Below are 17247 nucleotides of genomic sequence, written 5' to 3' on the forward strand. Positions count from 1 at the left end.
CACAAGCAAATCTGTTGGAAGGAAAAACAGAAAAAACCCGTAACGACCTGGCTTCCTAAGAATGAGAAACATGAAACAAAACTTTGTCAAAGTGTTTTTTGATAAATCCAAAAACACTTTGTTGAAGTGTCGCTCTGTCCTCCCACAAGATTTTAGGAGATTTTAGACATGCCTGGATGTAATACTCAAAACAGAATATTGTTTTTCAGCTCTGCTTAATCCAGACATCTCATGGTATATTTGAGATCTTCGGTAAAGCACATTGCAGCATCCTTTGAGTCTGATAAGTGATTTACAAACGTCTCAAAGAATTTGAAATCAGCCATTCTTACTTTACAGTTGTGTCCAAATTTTTTAAGTACTTAATGGACATAAAATTAACTTTTTTTTTGTTCATTACAAAACATAATAGCAATTTTTTTTACACTTAGGTACAAAGGAGATCTGTCAGTCATTCTGGATCCACAACATGAAAAGCGCCTTCATTTGTTAGCCGTATTGATTGCTTTCTATTTTTAGGCTATCGTCAGAAATAGCAACCGGATTTGGGTCACTCTGTCTTTGAAAGTATTTACGTAGGTTTAACAAACGGCTGACCAAGTCTGATTTTGAGTAAAATTCACTGGACGCTTGTGGTCCAGCTTACTACAAAACTATGATGGCATCAGAAGGTGTGATAAAATAAGGAGCAACACTTCATGCTGAAACATTTTCGGTTTTAAAAATGGTTTTATTTTGTCAGGGAAATGTCTTTAAAAATGTAAAAATTATTTTTAAAAAAAGCTCTGTGGCCACCATCCAGATTTGTACCGTTCTTGAACTGCAGTGGGAGGCCACACAAAATCCCCCCAGGTGCTGAAAATGGCCTGTGGACCTGCACTTTGGACACCTACGGTCTAGATTTGTCAAACTGATAAGACCCTTACCTAACCAGCTTCAAGAAAAACAACAACAGGTAATATTAAACACTAAGACATCACATGTTGCGGTTGCACGGAGATTTGCTGGCAAACAAATAAATCGCCGCATAAACAGAGGAATAAGAAGGGAGTACCTGGGATGTCCATGAAGTCATCCATACTGGGCTGCAGTGGCGTCAGGCCCGGCTGGATCATGTCAGCATTGCTTGTGTATGCTAAAGGGAGAACGCATACAAAATGAAATCATTCACTAAAAGGCGTGCTCCTTATTTTCACACGACGGTATCAATTGTTAAACTCATCACCAAGACAAACAACGTTAAACAGAAACAATTAAATCAGTCTGTAAGCTAATTAATAAATAACAACATATTGATCATAACTACACCACATTTTATCCCTTTGACCAACCCCAGACTGAATTAAAACACGTTAAAATGTTAACTTTGATGGTTTTATAAAACAAATTCTGACACAGAGAACAGAACCAGCCTTCTTTATTTAGTCCTTTTAAAGGAGCAGTATTAAAGATTATCAGGATATTTTGTGGCCCTATTGTGATAACGATAAAAATCATGATAAAAATATACATATTTATTTTTAGGAAACTGTATGACTGTGACTTCATAGCACCACAAACACAAATATTGTTCTTGGAAAACATTTGAAATAGGCTTCTTCAAACATGACTCAGAAGAAATTCGACTTCACAATTTAACCCCCTAAAATTGGGGCTCTGTCTCTTTAAGAAACTCCTGCTCTTTCTGACACTCCGCCTTCAGCACGTCATCACATCTAAGTGCTGCTGCTGGTAGTTTGAAGGAGCTGAGTGAAGTGATCTATGATGCAGAAGCTCGGCTGGGAAGCTGCAGCTCCAGGAAGGCAGCGCTTGGTTGCCCCATGAAAGAATCAAAGCAACACTCCATTTATGTGCAAAGATAACACGATGAAAAGCTTATTTTACATAATACTGCTCCTGTAACTTCCTGACTCAGATGCTGCTACCCCAACAGATGAATGTCGACGGCTTCACTGTTTCAACAATATCCGAGTTATTTCCAAGAAGAATCGTTAAAACAAAAAAAGATAACCCACATACTTTGTCTGTTTTAATGCTGCTTTGTCATGAAAAATAAAAGCAAAGATTACCGCTGTCAATCAGACGGTGCGTGTCTCCACAAACTTTGCCTGTTTGGTGCTTTCGTCTCAACTAGCCCCTTTGTTTTTTTTTTTGTTTTTTTGAGGAACAATTTTGTTTATAAATACTTTTAAATTCACTTAATTTGTAGTTTTATTTATGTTTTTTAGATATTTCAAATGTCTTCTAGATCCAGTGTTAAATGTTCATTAGAATTTAAAGTTTATCTTTAAGAATGTGTTCTTGCATCATTATTTTTGTCACTATCATTATGTTACTTAAAAATGGTCTCAAAACAATGCTATCGTTTATCACAATAACTTCTGGAACAATTTATCGTCTTGCAAAATTTTATGACAGGCCTAATTATGCTTGACACACCATCACATAACACCATGACGACCTCTAAAACTTAATCCCTAAACACCCCTCAGTTTTACACAAATTCATTTCGAAAGTCTCCAGATGTGGACAACCAACTCACTGTTGTGTCTGTCGCTGGTCCAGGGACAGGGTTTCTGGGTCATGGTGAAAAGCGTGTCGGAGATGTCGGACAGAAGGCAGTCCAGGTCAAACATGTGGGCCTCTACAGGGGCGACTTCAGGTTGCTGGTAGGAGTGACTGGACCATCTGTCCAGCTTGGCCTGGCAGGTCTGCCCCTGCAGCACCGCAGGAGAAAGACGGAGAAACGTCATCAGAAGCCAAGACGCAAACGAGCAGAGGCCAGAGCGATGCGATGATGACTCTCATGAAAATTGAACTACAGGATTTAGAATGTCATCATGATATTTTGTGGTGATGTTGTGACAGTGCTGAAAACTTTGATGGAAAACTATTTAATACTTCTCTTTTACGTAACTTTATGACTGTGTTGCCCTGCGACAGACTGGCGACCTGTCCAGGGTGACCCCGCCTCTCGCCCGGAACGTTAGCTGGAGAGGCACCAGCAACCCTCCCTACCCCACCAAGGGACAAGGGGGTAAAGAAAATGGATGGATGGATGGATGGATGGATGGATGGATGGATGGATGGATGGATGAATGAATGAATGACTGACTGACTGACTGCATGGCACAGCATTCATAATTCCACAAACACAAATATTGTCCTTGAAAAATATTCCTGTTATCGATAAGCTTCTACTCTGTGGGTAGATTGGTCGTCTTGTGATCGGAAGGTTGTAGGTTCGATTCCAGCTTCCTCCTGCCACATGTCGATGTGCCTCTGGGCAAAGCACTTAACCCCAAACTGCCTACCGATCTGCGCATCGGTGTATAAATGTGTGAATAAGTGAATGTGACTCCAGTGCAAAGAGCTTTGAGTGGTTAAGAAGATCGAAAAAGCCTAATATAAGTTCAGTCCATTTACAAAGTGTGATTTACTTCACTCTGCTGCACAGTAACTGCATTTAGTCATATTTTCAAATGTACTGATATTTACTAATGCAGTGCACATTTTTTTATATACCAACAATGACTGAACTCTATCATGACAATAATAAATCAAAATTCCTAACATGATGCGATAAATTATAAACGATACGATAAATGTCCACCTCTAATCTGAACCAAGAAATAATTCTTAGTTGCAAAATTACTTTAACTCATAATAACAAAAACTAAAACTCAACATATTTGAATTCATGCATTACAAAAAAGATTTACAATTGAATATCCTTTTACAAACAAAACTACACTCCGCCCCCCTTAATAGCACCAGTCAGTTAAAAACGCTTTATGTTAAAGAGCCGCCGTATTCTGGAAAGCAAGTAAAACTTACAGAAAATGCAGCTCATGACTCGGTCCGCTCCCTCTGCACACAGCGCTTTATTTCACCCTGACCGTCTTTGTCATCTTCACCCACCAAGCCCAGACCCGGAGCCGGTCTTATAGGGAAGCCTAGATTGAGCCGGAAGCTCCTTTGATTACGTTTGAGACATCCCCTCTGAGGAGATTGGTGAGTTTTGCATGCACATGCATGTGTTTGTGTGTGTGTTTGTGAAGCCCATTATGAAAAAAAAAAAAAAAAAACACATTGTCAAAAAACACAAGGCCCCCAACAGGTTATCATTATGTGGTTTCATTTTGACGTCTCAATATTTCGAAACCGCCGACAGCCTTTTGTCCCTGACCTAATTCTGGGAGCTGCACACACGTGCATGCAAACAGGAAGACCCGGCCAGTCAAACTGCGCCCGGTTAAATAGGGATAACACACACACGCGCGCGCGCGCGCGCGCACGCATACGTAGGAACGTCAAAATTTCCTACTTCTGATAGAACACGTTTTGGGTTCCCTGCATCTGAGTGGTACCTCATAATAAAGACCGCTTCCAAAAAAAAATGAAACGAAGGAAGAACGAACAAAGATTCATCTTCCATCTCTGTTTCATTCAGTGTAACTGGATTCCTAGATTGAACTTATCAATCAACATCATATTTGCAAAAAACAGCCTCTGGTTTGACCTCGAATCACTTCAGGTGATTAATTTTAGATGCGGCCCGTGAGGAAGAATCACTGGAGCCAAATTTCAAGTCATGAAACCACAACATGTGGAATTTGCTTAAAAGAAAGAAAGAAGAAACTATGGTTGACATCATGACCATTCTAGAAGCTTTATTTTAAATTTCTTTTATCTCAAATCACTTGAGTTTTATTTTGGATAATTCACCCTGAAAAATTATTCATTTTCATTTATAAAACCTCAAATCAACACGTAATTTTCCTGTTTTCTTGCCTCCTTTTCTGAGCTGGTGGTCATCCTGAGCAACAGTCTGACTGAACGGCCTACCCCGCCCAGGCGATCGCAGCTTTTCAGCCCTGATTACAGAGAGCTAGAATCTCTGAATCACTGGAGCAGAAATGATGACATCAACAAATTATTAGCAATTTTATGCTATGAAACACACTTCTGAAGCCGAAGAACATTATACCCCCAACGGTCTTATGCAACTGCCCCCGCCCCTATTAGTTTTCAGACTTTCAGCATCAACAAATCTCTCTGCAAGAGACGTTGCTAACATCAAGAAAAAATAAGCAAGGATGTTATTTTACAAAAACGATTTACATTTCTCAGTCTTAATATTTGGTTAGTTGCACTCATTTTATCATAATTCGATTTCTTTCTATAGCAAAAGTTTCACAACATGATCTAACTTATTTTACCTTTTTTTAAAACGTAGATGTGTCTATTCCTTAATTAAATAATCAAAAGGAACCATTTTTGGCAATTAGACCACAAAATCTTAAGTTTACAAAAATAACCTTGTGTAAAGGAGGAATCTAGAGGTGGTTCTTGAGCGCAATTGTTTTGACTCAAAAATCGATTTTGAATCGAAAGGTTGGCTTTAAAAATCGGATTCAAATCATGAGATAATAAACGATTTCCACCCCTAGAATATAAACTATTAGCTTTTCTATGTTTGGTTTTCTGCCTCCCTCCAAACATTATAAATATGTTCATGAAATACAACTCTAGATTTGTTCACGATTCCCAAAACTAATGGGAGTGATCTTTTTTTTTTTTTTTTTTTGCACTTGCCTTTGCGAAATAGTTTAAACAGCCAGATTACAAGATATTTCTTGGATTCTAAAACACAACTTTTACTGCATAAAACTGGAAATAAATAAAAAAAACTTGGCTCTATAGATTTTGGCCAAATTAAAACAGAGACCTAGTGAGATGAAAGACCGAAAAACTCTAGTTTGATGGAACAAAAATAGATGTTTGGTTTCGCTTGTGTGTTTTTCCAGCCTCTGGATGTAACCGGTGGATGGCCAGATAACACATGGCAGCGTAAAGCAGCGATCTTTGACCAGCTGCTGATATGTCCCCTTTTAAGTACCGTGCAGAATCTGATCGCACGGACGCTAGGAGACAGACTCATTACCGGAGCGTTCTTAATTTTTAACTCAGCTAAACAGAGCCTCTCGGCGCCGGAGGGGAAGCTCAGTTTATCCGCCGCCGCTTCATTCACAGGACTGAGCCGTCATTCATGAGGTTCCCTCCTGCTTCTTTGCCGAATTACATCTGCACTTTGGGTTTCTGCATCCTATGGCGTCACGAACAAACTCGCAGCACCTCTGCTGCTCAAGTCTGACAAAAGCCCTGCTGCAAGTAGGTCACATTTAAAAAAAAAGGAAGAAATAAAAAGAGACATTACATTTTGAAGCAATTTCACTTGAATGAAGATTAAAACCCCCCTAAAAAGGAACGAGAGGTGTTGAGAGTTCCTGGTAATCACTGTGTCAATTACCTACAAATGTCAGGCTATGACGCACGGCTCAAGTGTTGTTTTGTTTTCTTGCCCCTGCGGATCCTTTTTTTCTAGTTTCTATCTAGTTAACAGAAGGAGACTCGTTCCTCATGTTCTTATAATGCATTCAGGTGCGAATAATAACGAAGCAGGTCACTGGCCCACGCGAAGCGGACCGGGTCAGGCAGCCGGCTTCAGCCTCGGATGGTCAAAAAATAAATAAATAAATAAAATCGATGTCCCTCTACCTTGATGCACTTACAAGACAAACAGAAAGAAACGCAGGAGCAAGAATAGACAATGACTTGTCAGATCAGATGGCATACCTCCTGCAGCATCGACAGGATGTCATCCTTTTTCTTCTGAAGCTGCAAAACAGAAACAGAGAAGCATTACAGTCTGATTTACAATAAGTGAGTCTGACAGTCGACACAAAGAACAAAAAAATTGACCCTTTCCAGTTCTTTAATGGCAGAGAAAGCAGACAAGTTTTCCTGCAGAGCAAATAATATGCAAATAATATTCAGAATTGAGAAATCTGAAAATAAAAATTGAGAAATTCTTATATATATATATATAAATCGCTGGATGATTGCCAGCGTTAAGATACTCCTCCTGGCTCTGATTGGTTGTTTCAGAGCGGTGCATTTCTGCATATGGCAGTAGGACCACAGGGTGAAAGCAGCTTGATTTTCTTCAAAGATTTTCAGTTCCATGTTACAACACTGACAGTTTTAGCAAACTTTTTTTTTAAAATAATAATTACATTAATAACAAATTGAAAATGTAATGAGGCATCCAGGATTGTATCATCTATCCAGGCTTGTGTTTACTCCATTACATACTGATAACTGAGTATAATTTAGGACAAACAAATAAAGAAAAAAAACAACTCTGCAACTCCTAGATTTCTAAGCCGAACATATGGAAACACATGGAGCCGACTCACACTCACCCTTTTCTTGTAATAAATCCTCCACTTGTGGTACTCCTTAATCACCACTTCAATCCTCCTCTTCCAGTAGCTGCCCTCCAAAATGATTGCCTGTTGTTCCAACACCGGAGAAATCCAATGTTCAACAGAGAAGGAAAGCTAACCACCACTCAATTCATTTGAATCGCTCACCTCAGGCTTTCGGTGAGCTTCTGCCTCTGAGCCTTCCAGCGGCGTGACGAACCCGCACACCGGGTTCTTCCTCTTCTCCACATCTGAGGGTAAAACATACAGAGCAGGTATGTTTTAGGTTTTAGCTTGAGCTAACCAGCATTATACTGTAAAAAAGACATTTATGTGCAATCTGGTAAGAGCCAAAAACATCACGGGATTCCAACCCAGGTCTGAAAGGCAACAGTGATGCCAGCTGTGAAAAGACACAAGAACAACTTACTGAACATACATTAGAGTATACGTTCAGATGAGACCAAAAATACCTTTTGAAAATGTACAATCTTTAAGTATAAATTAAACATACTTTTCATTAAAGCTATATTTTTCTATTAAAAATGGTTTCCTTTATTAATGAATATCCTAATTTTAAATGTCCCGTGTCACTGCAAAAAAAAAACACACTAAATTTTGCCAACTTTATTACACTTGAAATAACACAAAACTAACTTACAAATAACTTTTCAGCAAGACTTAAGAGCTTGTTTTAAGTCAATAATTCCCTATTATTGATTAAAAAAGTACTAGTCCAACTCCTCTTATAATATGGGAAACATTTCTTGTTATAAGTGAAATAATCTGCCAGTGGAACTGGTACTTATTTAATGACTAATAATGAGTTATTGACAAGCTTATCTTGCAGAAAAGTTACTTGTAAATAAGTTCTGTCTTATTTTAAAGTGGGCAAAGATATTAGCACTAGAAATCAGACCAAATAAGATTTTGGGGGTTTTTGCAGATACGTTACTGTAAGTGAAAAATTATAGCAATTAACAGAAATTAATCATAATTAATCTATATAATGAGCTTCACTTTGTGATAAAAGTTCCTAAGATAAATGGGTTTTTCAATTATAGTCCAATTTATTGAATGCGTCTGTATATAAATGTCTGGTTTCAACATATTCTGACATTGTATTATGTTTTCACTGAAACAATCACTTCCACTAGTTCAGGAAACAACTTTCTACTAACATGTAAGATGTAAATCATGTTTGTTAATTTAGCGTCAGATATGTTTGACGTCTCTGTGTTTTTGTTGGTCATCTGCAAGAAGCGTTGTGTTTTTCATGAACAGCATCCCCTGCAGATGGTTCCATCCATATTTCTCAAGCTAAAGCTGTGCATGGATCACTCTACCATGTTCCCAGAAGGTTTCCTTCGCTACATGTGTAGACCGAGGAGCTATTTTTACTCCAAGAGGCAAGAGATTCCAGTCCGACCTGCAGGCGCCGGGACGACCTGAAGGCAGAATCCTCTGTAAACCACACCTCAACTTTCAGCTAGCATCGCCTGGCCGTCACAGAAAAGACAAGAAACAAAAAACTCTCCCGCTAAACTCACAACCAGTCAATAATTTCAATTTTTGCTTGAAGGTTATTGATTGCCATCGTGTCAAAAAAAAATCCATGTTTAATCTTTTTATCCATCTTGCATATTTAAAAAAAAATCCAATTCCACCTGTCTGAGAAAGATCTACAAAGAGCTATCCGTTACTTTTAACAAGTCAGGCTATGCGATAGAGCTGAGATATGTCAGTCCCTGTTGCCCTGTGACTTGTTTGCAGCACTGATGAAGTGATGATGTCCAGCACAAATTTAAAGGCAACGCCTTTTGTGCAACACCTTCAGAGCACAAAGGCAACATTCCACACACATATTACAAAGACATTCAGGGTTCTGAGTACAGGTCCGTCTGCGGTCCTGAACTGTCCCCACCGGTTGAAAAGAAAGATGATTTAAGACTCTACAAGGTTGCACATGTTCCTGGAAAAGAAAATGTTTTTCAAGTATTATGAAAAGGAGAGGAAACATTTTAAAAGGCAGGTAAAGTGTTTTGTTGTTTGTTTTTTTTTCTTTTCTCGTGGTATTTGTTGTATTCCTGGAATCCAGTATAGAGCAGTGAAACAGTTTTCATACCATTAACTCAAAATTTTCACAATTTGGTGAATTTTAAGAGGATTTTATGACAGACAGCGGCCTTGTCATAATTCAGATGAGCTGCAGTGTGTTCTTACACTATTGATACACTGATACACTTTTTTCACTTCCGATGCCGATATCTGAGATTTAGTATCCGATACAGAAAAACAGTGCTGAATTGACTTAAAACTTTTTTTTTAAACACAGACATAAATGAACAGAATTAAACATTTATTTGATAAACCTGCACTAGTACAGCACATTTAAATACACCAATAGCTGGTCGAACATGTAAAAACAAATTTAATTTGTTCAGTCAATACAATTAGCATAATGTGACGGTGCGGTGAGAAGTTGGACAAGGAGTTAGCAGCGGCGGTTAGCCACGCTAACCCGAAACAGAAGGCGCACTTTAACTTTATTTCACTTCGTCCACGTAAAGCCAAATATCTAGTTATAGTCTCATACATGAGAAGAGTAACGACAGTTTACCGCTCTGCACCGCCTCATCATCACCGATGTTTCTCCTCCCTACAACGCGGAAGACGAGTTCTTATTCTGTACAGTAGTACAACCAAGGAAAAAGGGAATAGGCGCCCCCTTGTGGTGATGCCTACTCATCTCTAAGAACCAAGCAGTATAATGACTGTTAGAATAACAGCCAATGTAAAATAAATAATGAAGAAACTGAAGTTGACAAATAGAATGGGTTAACTATCTTGGTCAAACATGTAAAAATAAACTGCAGCAAACCTTTCAAATGGTTCAGAAAGTTACATTAAGAATTCTACATATAATCTAAAATAAATAAAGCCTGACATCGCTCAGAGCACAAAGCATAGAATGAGACTGAATAGATCTATCTGCCCTGATGAATCAGGCACACTGTCACATTACTCAATCTGGAATTTTTTTTTTTCAATATCGGGACCGACACAGATATTAATATTGGATCAGTGCATCGCCATCTTCAACAGACTGCTTGTGTTGGAATGTGACTGAATTAAATGGGCCAAAATTCCTCCATTGGTAAAACAAACAAACAAAAAAAAAAAGAAGCAAAAACGGTATAAATAAAATTGAAAACGGGAAATCGTTTTTCACAGCTGTGTTAGATGGCCTGTCCGCTTTTATTTTCCTAATCTCTCACTTTATAATGGGCAGCAGGTGGGAGCGGAAGAGAGGACGTGCAGACTCACACTGAATGAACCATGCTCTCCATATTGCGTTGTTCAGACGGATCTTATCCCTCCAAAGCAAGCGCAGGCCCTTGAACGACTTCCATTTGGGAGAGACTATTTTCCCACTGTGGTGGAGCAAAGAAGAAAAAAAAAAGAAAGAAAAAAGTGAAATATGAGTTACATCTTAAAGAAGAAGAATGCTGAAAAACAAACTGTTGCCTGACTGTCTCCCCCCTGCGGGAAACCTGTCCTGAATTTGACTAATAGCACCTGACTGACTGCTTTCTCACTACTCAGACAGGATGTTTGCCCCTTTTTTTTTTTTTTTTTTTTACTCTAGGATCCCTCCGCCTGCAGAGTGCTGAGAAAAGGGCTGCTAATGTGAGGTGCTCCAGGTGTTGCTAGGAAGCCCAGCGAATCATTATCAACATGCTTTTAGTGGGTTAAAATGTCTGCAAGTTATTTTCTGAAAACTCATTTAATCTGCTTTGTGTGCAGGACAGTAGATAGACTAAACATATTATAGATTATAGTTGATTTTTTGTAATATTTTAGCTTTTCGAGTAAATCTATATTTGGAGTTTAGCATTTTCTGCAAAAGACCAGCTGAATTTCTTATATTAGTGACTGCAATATGTAGCTGCATCATTAAACAAGCAGCTGTGAGCCTTAAATTAAAGAAAAGAAAAGAAATAAACAGCAGTGGGCCTTCATTACATGACCTTTCCCCCTTTGCCTCAGTTTCTCTGTAATCTTTCCATTCCTGCCAACTGGATTCAAAGTCCAGTGTACAGTGAAGACTTTCCAGGCTGTTGTGTAAGAGAAACATCTACAAGCCTCAGTTATCAGTTAAAAGGGGAAATCTGTTGGAAAACATACTTTTATGCAGACTTTCTTCACTGCAGGTTGCTAGAGGCGCTTTGATACATTTGTGATAAAGCTTGAAGTCATTTTTAGTCTGCAGAATACTTTCTCCATTTCATTGGAAGAGCTGAATTTAAAACTGAGAATGCGTGTTAATAAAGCGGGTGGTTCAGGTTATGTGAGATTCAGCACTAAAGTGCACACAAATCACTTTTCTATGGTCAATAATCTGTGAGCTCAGGTTAGTTGATGACCCGGTCCCGTGACCAGGCTGCAGAACTCACCTGTAAGCCAGAGACATGCACTCGAACAGCCGGGTGAGAGTGGGGTCGATGCTCAGGCTCCCGGAGTGGTACCGGTAGGTCTGGCACCACGTCCTGTTCACCGTGTCGAAGTCGTACCGCAGCGAGCCGCCGCTCTTCCTGCGGCGCGCCGCAGAGTCGCTGTGCGGCGACGACACCATGAAGTGTCCGCTGTGGATCACCTGGGTGCGGGCGAAAGAGCCGGGCGCGGGTTCGACTCCAGTCGGACGAGCAGGACCCCCCTCCGGTTCCGAGTCCGACTCAGAGGAGTCCTGCAGCTGGCTCCGCGCGGCCGAACACACGCTGCCGTTTCTCGCCATGGCATGCAGCGGCTCTGCCTCTCTCCCCCTCCAACCCGCGCTGGATGATTCTACCTGACCAGGGTGGACTCCTTCCAGCAGCAGCGACCGCACACCTCTGCGCTCTGGGCGGGAGCACGGCAGTGTCAGAGCAGACTGTCGGCGTGTCAACTTCCTGATCCGTAAAGTCTTCACGCGAAAACAACTCGGAGGATCTTTAAGGGTCCAAAATGCTGCGGCATTAATTATTAGTCATGATCAAAACAGTGTCTCAAATACTGACCTACAGTGCTATGCGGTCTATTTTTGGCAGGGCTGGAATTTTATTTATTTTGTTATTAAAGAAAAAATAAAATCTAATCGTTTTATAGAATTATCGTACTATTTGACGATACTTATATTGTCTAGTAGTATATAGAACATATTCTGACATATTCACGATATTTTGTGATATTTTGATAAAGGTAAAAGAAATTCTTACTCCTTTTTAGATACTTATATGGCTGGCATGGCATGGCACCATAAACACAAATATTGCTCTTGAAAAAACCGTTCCCATTTGAAATCGGCTTCTTCAGGATGTCACTTTCTTAAAGTATGATTTATAATACTGACTTGCAAAAATAACCTGGATTTAATCATTTTCAAATTTACTGATATTTACTGATAACTCCACAAACGGGAGAAAATAGTAAAAATAAAATTCAGTTCAGTTTAACCTGAAAAAAATATGTATGCAAATTGCAGAACATTAATAGCTAGGCATACACATTTGCAAGTACACATGTGTACTTGCAAATGTGCAAGTCTCCATGTTGATTCCAAAAAGATAATTTTCAAATAGTTGTAAGTTAATAATCAAACATTAGAATAAAGCAAACATGCAATGTGTGATGCACTGGTTATTTAGTTCAGTGCTCCAAATTTAACATAACTCTTAAACCTTCACCTGTTTTCTTTTGAAATTTTTTCCACACATTCTGATTCTGAACATATAAATGAATTATGAGCTACAGTCTCATATATTAGGAACTTCAAAATAAAGTTGATGTAGAACTAATGCTTAAATCCTTTTTAGCATGTTCACCACTTAAACTCACATTAGCTTTTTGTTATATTGCAACAGATTAAAGCCAAATGGGACCAACTATTTATCAGAACAATTTTTTACCCTGAACTTTTTTTTTCAGTGTTCTTTATGTGGGATATAGTGACATCTAGGGGCAAGAACTCAAATCAAAGTACATTACTCATCTTGTTAAACATTTATCACGAGATCTATTCTGACATACCAACAAGGCAAACAAGTGGGAGGAACAACCTCCAATATCTTTGTATGTAAAATGTTCATAGAAAGAGAAAACTAAATTTACATTTGGGTATCAAATTGTTTATTGAACAGTATTTCCAGCTTCACACTACAGAACATCCATTACCAGACCTTCTGAATCTGACAAACCACAACCATTCAGCAAGAACTCTGTTCCCTGGCCAGCGAGGGGAGAAGACATGAAGACATGATGATTGGAAAACCGGAACACAAAAAAAAAAGCCATTGATCAGGTCACATTAAACATCCACAGCCGAGTCAGGTTCTGCAAAATTGAGAGCAATGATGGTTTCTGACAACTGTCATGATGATGTCCAGACAAATTGAAATGATCTGGTTTAAACTAAGCCATAATAAAAAAGCAACATTCCCACACACCAACTCAGTCTCTTTGTGGTTTTAGATCCATCCATCACCGAGTGCTTCACTGCGTCATACCACTGTCCTTGTCAGATTGCACACTAACAACTATGACAATCTCGTTCGACACTATTTGCAATTGACAAAGCTTTGCAGATCTTCTAGGAACTTGATGTACTCCTTATGCTCGATGGCCGTGCTCAGCTCCGTGAGCTCATCAGCAAAAGTGTTGTCGACCCCGCGGTCAGCCAAGAAGTCCATCATGTGGTCATACAGAGCCTGAAAACAGACGTAGCAGCTCTACATGAATATTTTTTCAACATACTATGCTGCATAGTAGGTACGAGTTCTGCTCATACCCAGTCCAGAGAGTCTGTGTTGAGAGTGTAACTGGTCTCCTTCCAGTCTGAATCTCCCTCCGGCTGGAAGCTGACCTCCCGGATGGCAAAGATATCGCTCTCCTCCTCACCCTCACCATGGCTCATCTACAACACACACACACACACAAAATTCAGAAGTTGTAAATAAAAACTAATACCCAATATCTTGGCTTCTGGGAGATTTAGTGGGTTAAATTTAAGACTTTTCACACAACTGTGACCCAAGTTTAAAACTTCCAGGACTTGTAAAGAATACCCAAGTTAAATTAAACTAAACTTTTAAGTTAAATACAACTTTTTTTTAAAATCTTATTTAAATATTTTAAATTTTTTTTACCTCATCTTCAGGAAAATGGCAGTCAAACACAAGGGAGTGTTTGCCCCCCTGTTTTGTAACTTCAATGACAAAGTTGGGTGTTGACACAATTTCTGGCTGTAAAATGAAAACAGAGTTGTCATGAGGTAGACGTTCATATTCACAGACAATTCTATCATTCTACTTCTCAGATGAATAAGGAAATATAAGAACAGCCAGCAATTATTACATCAAAGAAGACAAAAAATGTTTTGGCTCACCTCATCCTCAGGAGATTTCTGCTGCTGTCCCTGCTCCGCCTCCTCCTCAAAGTTGGGAGGAATACTGTTGTTGACGTTGAATGTCACAGTGATTCTATAGTAGGGGTGGAAAAATATAAAGCACATTAAAAGAATGACTTTTCCCAAACCTACTTTTTTTTTTTTTTACTGCAGCTAATGCTTGCAGTTCTTTCTGTTTCCAACACTGGGAGCACTGGTTCCAGTGCAGAACCAACTCTGAGCTGAGTCAGAGGAAAGAACTACTTTCATCAGAAAGTGGACGTAAAGAAACCAACAACAAAAAAACTACATTGTTGTAACAGCCATAAAACTGGTTCGATACAGAAGCTGGTTTGGTGGAAAGACGTTTAATAGAAATATTGGCTTCCTTACTTTTCTCCAGAAAGTTGTTTTGTGAGTTTGGCCTCTGTGCCGTTCATCTCCAGCTCCCAGCCTCCTGACATCTTAGGGAGAGATTTGTTTTTCTGGATCTTCTTCTCTTCCTTGATTTCATCAGACAGGAACTCGCCAAACGCTTTGTCACCTGTTTTAAATATGCAACAGATAAATTAAGACAGTCAGACTAACCAGCTAATATCAGATTGCTGTACTCCCAGCCTTAGTATTTGAAAACAGAACAGCAAAATGGTGGTCATTCTATAATTCTTGTGTAATTCTATATATTAAAATTGAAATATGACATAAATATCAATGTTATTAGATTATAGCTGTAAATATTTCTTATTTTAGGAAGAGTGGAATGACGTTTTTCATTTTGAAATAGAACAACTGGGTCATAAATGTTATGATAATATCTTACTAGCCCATGTCTAGCTGTGACTGACTCAATTTGGGGAAAAAAATAGTGTTCATTATTATAACCCTACACTCATCACTAGATAGTAGATACAACAAACAGGCTAGAGAATTAAGTCAACCTAATTTTTCTTGATCAGATGCTCAAATACTCTAAATTTTCTAATTTTATGTATTTTTATTTAGATATATTAGGTGAACCAGAACTAATTTTAAATGCCAGTAAATGCATCCATCCACCTGCTACCTATACCCATCATACTCTATTTTGAGTTGACAAAAAAAACACTCAATGATTAACGCCAATTGCCTTATGATTCCTGCATTTTTTGTTGCACTAAAAATTACTACAATTATCAAAATCTGATTGCATTCATAGTAATGTGCCCTTAGAAAATAAACCGGAACAAGTCTGATCAATGCGTCTGTCCAGGATGCTACAGACGCCCTACATCACTTTCAATGACGTCCTTGTAGAGACATTTGGCCCTCACCAAGCCGTTTACTGTTAGTACATAATAAACCATATAAACTTGGAGCTGTACTTTTCATTTTTAAGCGTTTACGGTTCTAGCTAAAAACAACAAATTTAAATCTCAAGGTAAACGGCAGCTAATTAGTGTAAGGATACCGTTAGACTTTACATGAGACAAGAACTCTACACAGGTTACGTTTCACGTGTTTTTAGGAGCCCAACAGATGGCATTTAATTAGGCTCCGTTATTTAAACTATTTACTACAGAACTGAACAGCCAATTGGTTGGCTAACTCAACTAAATGGGTCAAATGCATTAACGTTACCTTCTGTGTGTAGTCCTCCACATCCACACGATACTGACGGATTTAAAACCTTCGAGCTCAACAGCTTGGGCCTGTATCCCGACGAAGCTCCGTTGTTTTTCAACATCCATAGTGAGCGGGTGAACGGCCGAATCGTAGCCGAGCCTGGAGAGCGCAACGTCGGGCAGCTAAGCGGCAGGGCTCGCGCTGCTGACGAAGCGGCTGAAGAAAGGCGAACAGCCGCTCCCACCGCGCGGACAACCGATTTCAGCATGGCTGTGTGGATATAAGAAGCTTTTTAGAAACAGGATAATTAAGCTTAAGACCAAAGAGTCCGCTGTGAGCCTCACGATTCCTGCTGCCGCTACAAGAAATACGCTACACGTGTGGAAGGACACATTGACCTAGCTTAACTTTGACGTTTGCACCGGAAGTAATACTTTAACGATTAAAAAAAGATTTAAAAAATATTCCGTTTATCCAAAACTAATCTGAATATATCAGCAATTTACAACTTATCAAAAAGGAAGAAAAACCTAAACAAACAAACAAAAAAACTATTTATTTAAAAAGAAAAGTCATTTGATCAGCGCCCCCTGTGGCTACAATAGATACTACATGAAGCGGTGCTTCTGCTCCGCCAGGATGGTTTCATAATTTTCGACTCTTCTCTCCTTCAATCAGTGACTTAAATATCCAATTACAAATCAAATCTAGAATGTCTGCTCGCATTAAAACTGATATGTTTCCAACTTGGTCATGTGTCTGATCATGAAACACAGTACCATCACTTCCTACGAGATGCATGATGCAATCCTTGGCATAAATGAATAAACGTGGAGCCCATTTTTACCATTGTAATAAGAGTAAAACAAATTTATTATGGATTTTATATTTTTTATAAATTTTTATTGTTTCTGTTTTATATTATGTAACTTGTACTTATGACTGCCAACAAAT

At 38.9% G+C, this 17247-nt stretch overlaps 2 protein-coding genes across 2 annotated transcripts; both read right to left on the reverse strand.

Moving 5' to 3' along the window:
- Positions 1-452: 452 nt before the first annotated feature.
- On the reverse strand, positions 453-12198 carry LOC106941558 (carbohydrate-responsive element-binding protein-like). Its single transcript, XM_015024619.1, has 7 exons — positions 11729-12198; positions 10599-10705; positions 7440-7522; positions 7269-7358; positions 6640-6681; positions 2543-2717; positions 453-1135 (listed from the first exon to the last, which is right to left on the reverse strand). Exons 1-7 carry the CDS (start codon positions 12064-12066, stop codon positions 969-971), a joined length of 1002 nt encoding a protein of 333 aa, XP_014880105.1. The 5' UTR covers positions 12067-12198; the 3' UTR covers positions 453-968.
- Positions 12199-13413: 1215 nt separating this feature from the next.
- c1qbp (complement component 1, q subcomponent binding protein) lies at positions 13414-16709 on the reverse strand. The gene is made up of 6 exons (XM_015024621.1): positions 16309-16709; positions 15085-15235; positions 14692-14785; positions 14453-14548; positions 14095-14220; positions 13414-14014 (listed from the first exon to the last, which is right to left on the reverse strand). The coding sequence occupies exons 1-6, from the start codon at positions 16559-16561 to the stop codon at positions 13865-13867; spliced, it is 870 nt and encodes a 289-aa protein (XP_014880107.1). The 5' UTR covers positions 16562-16709; the 3' UTR covers positions 13414-13864.
- Positions 16710-17247: the final 538 nt, after the last annotated feature.

This window comes from Poecilia latipinna, unplaced genomic scaffold (genome assembly GCF_001443285.1).
Source record: "Poecilia latipinna isolate Pla-1442-1.1 unplaced genomic scaffold, P_latipinna-1.0 Scaffold3743, whole genome shotgun sequence".
Classification (NCBI taxonomy): Eukaryota; Metazoa; Chordata; class Actinopteri; order Cyprinodontiformes; family Poeciliidae; genus Poecilia; species Poecilia latipinna.